This window comes from Nansenia antarctica (assembly GCF_963989245.1).
Source record: "Nansenia antarctica genome assembly, chromosome: 5".
NCBI lineage: Eukaryota > Metazoa > Chordata > Actinopteri > Argentiniformes > Microstomatidae > Nansenia > Nansenia antarctica.
This window is the reverse complement of record NC_137690.1, coordinates 20,511,333-20,522,085: the sequence shown is the minus strand read 5'-3', so window position 1 is coordinate 20,522,085 and position 10,753 is coordinate 20,511,333. Positions and strand designations below refer to the sequence as shown.

Sequence of the window (10,753 nt, the reverse complement as noted above, 5' to 3'; positions counted from 1 at the left end):
TTTGTGTTCTGTATATATTTTTGAAAAGTAATACAAACAGTGACCTTTGTATATTTCCCTTGGGATTTTGACATGATGTTGTATATAATGTAGTGTCTATTTTGAATATCACTGGGGGCGAAGGGAATGACCAAAGCTTCAATTTTGTTTTTTGTCATGGTATGTTGGAATCACACTGGACTAATTCCCAGTGCCTGTTTGGGGCATTCTACAAGAACAACACAGGCAAGAACTGCATTTTTTATTTGACAAAGGTGAACAGAAAGGTTAACACCTTTAACTTCAATGATCAGGGTCAGCGAATGGTCAGCCCAGATATATTGTTAATTATTATATTGTTTAAATGTATTGTAGCAGTAGCATACAGTTTGACAGTAATGCTGGCTCATTGTGATATTTGGGTTCCCTAAAACATTTTGTTATTATTCTCTCTCTGACTCCAATTAGTACCCAAAAATATATTTTAATTTCACATGGCATCTGCCATAACTATGCATTACAAGGGGGATGAAAGCATACTAAGAAATGCAAGTACCTCAAAATGATATCCGAAACTATAGAGACAGATGCACTGGATGGAATTTATGTTAATTAGATTTCTTTTTTTATTGTATATTTGTTTTATGAGAACAAAATACTGTAACTTTTGAATTTTTGCTTCCCATACAAATCAGTTCAATCTTTTTAGTGGAAGTTAGTTTGATTGTAATGCTGTATGGTACAGACACAATTCTGTTTTGATTTGCTAGGCATTTTGTCTTGGTACATATCTTCATTTTGTTTGTCTTTTATTGATTCATTGTTGAATTACTTTAAATTATTATCATTGAGGAATGTATTGCTCTGCACACTTGAGTTGTACAAATAGAAATGTCATCAGTTGTATTAGTCTTTCTACAGTGAACACATTTAATGAGAATGAATTAATGTAATCTCCTTATAAGAATACTTACTTTCTATTAGGTGTTTATAGTTTTATTTTGCAAGCAATGCAATACTCTGTGCCTGTGTAAAACATTTTTAATCTATGCATGTGAGCTTTTTCTGAAACTATCATTTTGAATCATAATGTACAAGAATGTGTCAGTATTTTAGATTGAGTATTTCCATGAGTCAAAACCATCAAAGATATTTTAGAAGGGAACTAACTTTTGTATGCATTTTTCTAACAAGGATCATATTTGTATGGACATATATGGCGAAATATTAGCATGAAGAGATGTATTATAGTCTATCTTTTTACCAATGAACCTGTAAAGCCGACCAAACAAAAATAAAGAATTTAACAAACAAAACACATTTGTTTGGTGACATTTCTGATTCATAAGTATGCCTTAAAAGGATCACTGATATTGTGTAATACGGTCATATTTGTCTATTTTTCTGTTTTCTGATGTACAGTGAATTGCATTATTCTCTTTAACAGCACACTGTTACACAGGGCTTCTTCTCTAGTAAATGTAAGGGTAAGTAATCCTAAATCAACTAATAATGGCAGCAGGCCATTTTATTGACAAGCTAACGGTTACACATGACATTACCCATTCATGTTTTAATTTATGTTCTCTTTATTGAGAATTATGTTCTCTTTATTGGAAACATTCTTATACAAAATAGTTGAAGGTGTCAAGCTTGGAGAAGATGTTGGGCTGTAAACAAGTGGCTTTACAACATGTGTAAATGTAGTACATTTATGTAGCCCTCGGTGTGGAGGGGGAGGTTTAGGATGAGTACAGACATGGAGTTGTTTATTGCAGGAGTGGGTTCTGTGTGATATGTGCTCGTCTTGGTAATCTGGGCTGCTAATGGCCTGTTCCTTCCTGTCAGATACTGGGGGACAGGATATCACTCTCCCTGTAGTCACATGAGCAGGACTAGGAATGGTTCCAGGAGGTCTGCCCTGTGATGTTCTCTCATCCATTGACAGGAGTTTCAACTTCTGAGACTGCTGGGCCTAATTCCTATATTCAAAATTAACCCTTATCTCTCTGGACATTTTTCTCTGTGTTTCCAACATTTTGTATTCAAAGGTTTATTCCAGGAATTTGACAGTTCCAGATACGGGAGAACACAGTTCCATCATCTTATGATGGGAGATGGTGCACTGTGGGAATCTAGACTTCAGTGGTAAATGATCATGGAAAAGTAATTTGAGCCCTGCTCATGTTAGACAATAACAACAGAGGGATAATTAAGCCATAAGATGACAAGAATATAAATGATCATCCTCAATATGATGGCTAGTAAAAAAGGAATACAACGTTTGCTCTATTCTCAGCTGACTGCTAAGGATTGCCAGAAGTGTAATGGCTGAAACCAATGGAGGCTGGTGGAGGTAGAAATCGGAGGATAGGCTCATTGTAATGCATGGAATGGAATGAGGAATGGTATCAAACAAGTTATTGACACGTGTTTGATACCATTCTCAATTCCATTCTATGCATTACAATGAGCACCTCTGATTTCAACCTCCACCGACCTCCACTGGCTGGAACCTCTTTAACAGTGCTAGTGCAGATGAAATGCCCTTGTGTCTCTTCATATTACTTCATACTTCATACCCCCATTCATATTTCACTAGGTGGTGCCAGAGGGAATGAATGCAGCAAGTCAGTAGTCCTGAGTTATATTCTACAGCATTATACCAACTACACTATAGTTGAGAGAAACTCCTACTCTGCTGAAACATACTGTGACATAGTGTTTTGGCATCACACAAGTTGTATCAATCAAAAGATTATGGGTGCAGAAGCTCCTATGCAACCATGCCATTGTGGATACATTGCACAGATTGTCCTACAAACATATTGATACTTTCAATACTTGACTTTCATATAATATAGTTTATTTATATGCATACTATATTCATGCATTCCAAATATAGTCTTACTGGAGGAGAAGGAGTTTGAATGAGCTTTAATATATTGAACTGCATCTGTTTAATAACAATGATGGCATGAAAAGACTCATATAAGCACAACCATATTATATTGCACAATTATTAATTCAACCAGATACGAATAGAAGAGACTGAAACTATAGATTTGATATGTAAAAAAACAACAACAATACATTGAACATTATGATGGAGTTGTGTGAAGGCATGGTCATGCACACAGTAGTCGAAACCCTTGCTAGTTAAGAATGTAGATAAACTCCACTTCAAACTCATTGTTTGACTTTCGGAGTAGTGCTGGGTTGTTTGGGCTTAGCCTCTGGCACCTTTAGACAAGACAAACAGGGAAACTCATCGAGGCACATGTTGTATGAATGGAGAAGAGCCTTCCAGAAGGTCTTCTTACCGTAGATAAGTGCCATGGCGATGACTGTAGTAAAGAGGGAGGTGACGAAGAAGGAGAGCACTAAAATGTTCTCATGCTTGACCTCCACCTGATAGTGCAAGAAGAGGTCAACCACCAGGAAACAGAGGAACACCAGCACCAGGGTAAGGTTCATGCGTATCACCCTCATCTCAGCACCCAGCTTGGGGCCGTGGGAGCCATTGGTGGTGGCCTTCATGTGCTGGAGATGGATGGCCAGATGAATAGAGATGGATATGCAGCATTTTGCCACTAGAAACGCTGGTAGAATGTCAGAGAGAATTGGATTTAGAATTGCACTGATCAGGGAAATTGAGGTATAAGGCATGATAACACCACAGTCCATGTTCTCTATGGTAGAGTTGTGAGGGTGGAGGGCACTCAGAACGGGCATGTAGGTGGCAAGACCACAAATGGGGATGAGGAGGACCACCATGGTGACATGCTTCAGGATGCCCGCCTGGATCTTGGAGTAGCAGTGGTTGGGCCTGGACACGAGCTTGGTGCTGTAGTAGAAGGTCAGGAAGGCGGTGGTCCACATGATGGTGAACTTGAGACTAGAGATTGCCATCAGCATGAAGGAGTAGGGCATCTGGGGCAGTTTGCACTCTCTGTCTAACTCATCCATTGTCATCCAGAAGTAGATGAGCAGCTGGTGGGCCACATTGGCCACAGACAGAGCTGTGATGATGGTCTCAGAGGGGCTCCAGTGTTTGTTCTGCTCGTAGCTCCTCATGTTCATTAGAAAGATGTACAGGTTAAAGAATACAGTGAGCACAGCCACCAGGCCAGTCATTACCCAGATTGCCAACTTATTTATTCCTATCATGGTGTTGCTCTTTTTCCTAGATAATGTCCAACAACTTAACAATATCCGATGTATTTTTTCTTCAAAGTGAGGAATGTAGGCAATGATTGATGGCATTCAGATCCTAACAACTCTTCATCTTTAAAATATCTTACAAGGTTTGTTCTGGTCTATGGAGAAAAAATAATAAATACATATTGAGTACTTGAAATAAATACATCTGTTTGACATAGACATATTTAGAATCTGTCCTCATCCTCAGAAGCAGAGGAAATTTATTAAATCTACATTTTAGATAAGTATATCAAAATGAGTGGTAAATGGAGTGTTCAAAATGTTACTTTACCTCTGAATAAACTCCCTTTGGGTTTGATGAGTTGTTGCACTCACATCCATCCACTTTCTCTTATTTCTTGGTTACATAAGATTGGCTGTCTCATTCATTACCTTTGCCTCCAGTAAAGATAAAGTAAGATGAAAAATGAAAAAATAATCAAAGGTTGGCTTTAAGAAGCAGCCAGAAGATGTTGACCAAGCTGAAGCGTGGAAGCTTTGATTTCAGAATTTTCTGACTGGAATTTATAAAGAAGCACTGAACTCTAATCAGGATGGTATTTGCATTGGTCAAGGCAATAGGCAGTGGTGAAAGGCGTTTGCATGGGCCTGGGGGGTAGATGTTTGCTCATTATGTGTGTATATCCGGTGAAGTTACTGTCCCAGATTCAGTGCTGCATGACACCCTTAACCAAACCACAAATAGTGAAAATCTCTTTCAGGCAGGAGGTTGAGTCCCCATGTAAATGTCCTTCCTGGAGCTACAACCACAGATTTACCACAAGGCTGATGTTCATGTGATAAGAGGGACAACCCTCCTTGGTCTCACCTTGATGTACTGTGCTAGGTAACCTTGTAAATAAAACAAACATTAAAATCAGCCAGATCAAAAACCTACCTATTCATTTGGGGCAGGCTTGAATTGGAAAATAAGATTGTGTAGATCAATTCTGTTTTCTAGTATCATAAAATATTACTTTAACCAAAGAGAGAAAACATTCCCCCAAAAGTATGTAGGCTTACTATTGACAATTCCTTTTATCATAACCTAAATAAATTATCCCCTGAACGGCACACAATGTCAGTCCATATAAAATAGCCCATAAAAATTATTTTCAACAAACACTGCAATGTCAGAATATAAACAAGCACTGTGGCATCACTTAAACCAAATTAGTGGTTTGCCTGATGATTAGCCTTCCTCTTGCATTCAGTATGGTGTTGAGCGGGATCATTTGCTTTCTGTGGCTGTGAGGATCAGTGATGCAGAGAGATTGAGGACACGACTGATTCAGGATGGTTGTTTGATAAAAAATTATATTAAAAAATCTTGTTTTTTATTGTACAAATACAGGAAAGATGATAAACACTTTGGGCATAATGTGTAGCAATACTTAAGCTACTGTAGAAATAAACAATTCTAAATGTTTTCTATCTAGACACACTTGACAGCAAAACATTATCCATTTAAAAAGAAATACCCTGCATGAGTGAAGTATATGTCTATACTGTAAGTTGGCCAAATGTCTTTCAGATGATTGGACTCCAACTATTTCCCAACTCAGTAGCTACGTTGCTACACAGGGTAGCCGTATCTGCTGTCATATTTCAGCACAGGGGCTTTCTGCTCGCTGGGGGTGGGCTGGGGTGTGCCCTGGGGTGTGCCCTTGCTCTGGTGTGTGGAGGGGATGCTGTGGCCTGACTCTGTCCTTCGGGGCTGGTTCTTCCTCACAGAGCTGTAGACCACCCCGGTGTGGGAACGGTAGCCCAGGACTGAGCGGAAACTGGAGAGCCTGCTGGAGGGCCTGCTCTCTGGGGCTGGGACGTCCTCCCTAAGGGGGCCAGGTGATGGAGAAGCACAGAATAGCGCATTTACATTTTTACATTTAGGGCATTTAGCAGACACCTTTGTCCAAAGCGACTTACAACAAATAAAAACTAGTACTCGGTCGAGATAAAACAACAGTAACATATTAAAACATATGAGGATATGAGACCTGACAAAATAAAGTGTATTATTAACACAACAGACAGGAGGATTGTGTTGTTGCATCATAACTGTGCTTAAGATTCTTTTTTGGCAGGACCTGTGACCATGCTGGATGCAGAACGATGCAAATATAACACAAAATTTATGGACAGTGTGTACGCCGATAATATGCAAGGAATTTTTCCTGGATACATGGTGTACAGGTTTTTGCCCTTGCTTGCTTGCTTTGTGCCGGTGGTCCTTGGCCTCCCCTTGGGGACCGCTGGGTACTGGTAGGCAAACTGGCTAGTAGTCGCTCTATTGGTAGAGGGCTGCAAGGGAATTTTTCCTGGCTACATAGTATACAGGTTTTTACTTTTGCCTGCTCGCGGCTCTGTCAGTATTGATTGATTGATTGACTGATTGACTGAACATTTTCATTGTGTGAAGCGCATTGAGTTGCATCTTGTAAGAAATGCGCTATACAAATAAAATTTGATTTGATTTGATTTGAGGAAGGGGAAACTTCAGGAGGGACAGCTAAGGTGCAGCCCGAAGAGGTGGGTCTTCAGTCTACGACAGGAGTGACTCTGCAGTCGTGACAGTGGTGGGGAACTCGTTCCACCATGGCGAGGTGCCAGGATGGCGAAAAAGCTGTGACAGTTCAGTTGCAGTTCAACTAATTTTCTTTTCCTGAGGCATGTAATTCTTGGAATCTGTGGAATTCCAATTATCATACCAATGATCATACCTTATTTCATTGGCCACCTCCTTCTCATAGCGACGCTTGTGGCAGCAGCAGATCAGCAGCCAGATAAGAAGCAGGAGGAGGAGGAACAGCAGCAGAGCCCCGATCACAGCACCCACTATCACGCCTGCTTTGTTGGTGGCTGAAGAAAAAGGCAGTAATGGTATTTAGAGACAGGTTCCAAACAACTGTGGATATCCCTACTGTACATCAGGCCTGTACAAGCCTACTCATACAATACCACCATAACTGGTTTCATCCAAGAATAATATATCACTGCATGCAGGGAATGACGTTCTACAGCATCTACTGTATATCATTTTAAAGTTTAGAAATGTGGTCTTTCAAGGGTATGGTGTAAAATAATATCACACATTTCTTAAACTTACGATTGTATGCCCGTAGGGTGTATTTACACTGTTCTTTGCCCACAGCATTCTTCACCTCACACAGGTAGTTTCCCATATAGCTCTCTGTGTGATTCTTTATCAGCAACTCTCCAGTCTGTGTGTCTAAAGAAAACACATTTAATGCCAACTACAAGCAAGTCATTATTCAGTACAGGTAATCCTTGTAACGTATTGGATGTTTTAAATAGAAGCATGGCTTATTGGTTCCTACTTTGTACTGCATCGGGTGGGATGGCCCCTCCACTCTCTCTTATCCAGACATAGCTTAAAGGGGTGGATCCCTGGGAGGACCTACAGCGCAAGGAGACAGTGCCCCCCTTCTCCTCGCTGCCTTCAACCCAGCACTTAGGCACTGAGGGGGGGACTGGAACATAGACAGCAACAAAACAATTGCGGTCAAACAGTGTTTTAGGGACTATTATTATTATTCCTAAACAGTATAGTATACCGTATGAGTGGACACACAGTTTTACTGTCAGCTTGTCTACCTCTAAGTGTATTTCCATCAGAGGAAAGACGAGAGAGGGGAGTGGGGGTAGGGGGTTAACGAGCACCAGGGCGTTAACATTCCATTTGGGGGAGAACACAGATTTGAAACTGGTAAAACAGAAACCAGTGAGGGAGGAGCAGGAGACGTAACAGGTATTCCTCACCCATAACAACAAGAGTGACTTTGCGCATGTCGACACCCGGCGCCTTCTTGACTTTGCACTGGTAGGTGGCTGTATCTGAGACCTTCACTGAAGAGATGGAGATGGACGCGTCTCCCTGTTTGGGGTCTCCTAAAAAACCCAGCCTTGAAGCCACACTGGAGTCACCATAGTTCAATGTCTGCCCTCCTGCATAGGATAAGATCTTAAAGCCGGAGATACAGTTTAGGGGCAAAAACAAGTTTTTGAAAACATTTTTGAAAACAAGTTTTTCCTCTGCAATAGGGATGATAAGAAAGCCTGTGGCTCAACAATATCCCCAAGCCCAGTTATGCCTTTGTGAGAGACAAACATTTAATTCTTAGAAAAATACACTATTAATGTTAGAATGTCTACATCCTAACCCTCCCATTCTTCACCACCCCCATCTCCCCCTAGTCCAATAGTCTCACCAGCTGGTCTTTCTGAGTCATATCGGGGCTGACGTTGGACCATTCAATGTCCAGTTCTCCAGTATCAGAAGGACCAGGGGTGTAGGTGCACCCCAGTGTGACTGTCTCCCCCTGGGCTCTCTGAATAGTCTGGGGGCCTGAGGATGTCACCTGCAATGCCAAAGTGTCATCTGGAGGTTCAGAAGAAAAGAGATGTGTATTCAGATTTGGATTTGTCTTCTGTTATTATGCTCCATCTCTGCTTTGAAAACCAAATAATTTACCAACAAAAGAACAACATTATATTGGTCAGATGTCAACAGTGTATGGAGTGTTCTTAGAAACATAATCCAACTGCCCCAAAAAAGGAATTAGCTGTAGTTGAAAATAAGACTTGGATATATGATGGAAATAAAGATTGTATGTGAAGAACAGACAGAAGTAGACTGTGCCGTCCCATCAAGGCAGGGACGTAAATGACTACTTCCTGAAGCGGAAAGAATTGCATGATTGCAAAATTGTATAGCATTCTAATTACATCCCTAAAAGGATGCTCAACTTCCTGTAACTAACTACCTAATTTCACCTCCGCAACATTTATTGGGCATCTGTGACATGGTTCGTATAAAGGGCGAATGTATAACTGTCACATTAATTACTGAGCCCAATAGAGTACGTGCACATGTAACAGACTAGCGTTGTTCCTATGGTGAGAGACATTCTTTCTGCATGAACACGCTGAGGAGCGGGAAAGACCTGTTCTGTAAGTATGTGCTCATAGTAAATGTCTGTCAAAAAGACAAGACAACTGACACCTCCTCTGACAAGATGTACAAGATAAATTTACATAAACACATATACACTTCCTGTAGATGTGAGTCTAGCATGAACACCTGGATATGAACCAATTTAAAAGTTGACGGATGATATGTAGGCTTAACTTAACATTTAAGAAGAAATGGAAAGGGAAGTGCGTTTAGGCCTTCCCTTTCCACTCCAGAGGCTTTTTTCCACCGTTTCCTAAGTTGATTGCCATGTAAATTAATATACAGAGACGTACATTTTGTAGGAATGAAAAAGATGAGGAAATAACAGAAATTGCAAACATATACCTTGACCCCAATCAAACCTTCACAACAAAAATATCCCACACTTCTCCCATGATGCCTCACCTGTATTCAGATGAATTGCAACAACAAACATCACAGCCAGGTGCAGCCTTGAGTATGTAATGGCCTTTTCCATAGTCACCCTGTTGTCAAACCTGTAAGGCACAGTGGAGAATATGAGCACAATGCCTGTCTGTACCATTTGGATATGTGTACTTCCTCATTTGGATTAAATCTCCTTTATAAAGGAAACATTACTGAGCTGCTATGGTCTATCAGTAACTGAAACTACAGCAATAAAGGTAGACCTGTGTGTTATCTTGACACATACGCAAAAAAAAAAAAGGTTCTCCTCACCAATTACTTTATTGAAAATGTATGAATCCAAATGACCTTCCAGCAGAGAAATAATCCAAAGGTAAAGTAGTTCCCAAGAGGCCTGACCGAGTGCACCAGCACTAAGGTTTTACTAGCTCTGCTGTGTTTGGATCTCACCTGAAACTCACTAACAGGTGAGTGACCTTAGGCCACACCCTCTCTCTCTCTCTCTCTCTCTCTCTCTCTCTCTCTCTCTCTCTCTCTCTCTCTCTCTCTCTCTCTCTCTCTCTCTCTCTCTCTCTCTCTCTCTCTCTCTCTCTCTCTCTCTCTCTCTCTCTCTCTCTCTCTCTCTCTCTCTCTCTCTCTCTCTCTCTCTCTCTCTCTCTCTCTCTCTCTATAATGCTGTTAGATAGGAGGCTGACGTCCATTTAAACTTGCTATGTCTTATGGCAAGTCTAATGATTGGATTTGTTATTACATCTTCTGCAAAAGACTATGTAATTAATTTAATATATTAAATAATTGTTCCTTTTTTCCCTGATTATTACATGACTCTACCCTAGGGCCATTCAGGCCCTGAACACAGCAAAGACCTAGATTCTAGGCCCTGGACAATCTAGACAATTTGATGGCAGCTACTAGATTGAAATCAAGTGCAATACTGAAACACAACTGTGAACATTTCAAACCTGCAAACTGCGACACTTTAAATGAATGTGCAATAATACTATGTGCAATATGACAACCCTCGGGTACATAAGGTTCAGAGATAGGAAATGTTAGGATATTTATAGCATAGCATAGAGTACAGCACAGTGTTTTATTTGTATAGTATAGTATAGTGGATAGTGGATATAGCCTTTATTTATGTAAACCAGCTCTTTTTCCCTTCTTGTTTTTAGTTTAAAAAAAAAATCCTAGCACCAGGGGAGCCCC

The 10,753-nt window shown here is 40.5% G+C and overlaps 1 protein-coding gene across 1 annotated transcript; it reads right to left on the bottom strand.

Moving 5' to 3' along the window:
• Positions 1-5,758: 5,758 nt before the first annotated feature.
• vsig8b (V-set and immunoglobulin domain containing 8b) lies at positions 5,759-9,701 on the bottom strand (the record flags this gene model as incomplete). Its single annotated transcript, XM_080531453.1, has 7 exons — positions 5,759-6,014; positions 6,903-7,041; positions 7,289-7,411; positions 7,521-7,673; positions 7,963-8,164; positions 8,412-8,581; positions 9,563-9,701. 7 exons carry the CDS (start codon positions 9,699-9,701, stop codon positions 5,759-5,761), a joined length of 1,182 nt encoding a protein of 393 aa, XP_080387579.1.
• Positions 9,702-10,753: the final 1,052 nt, after the last annotated feature.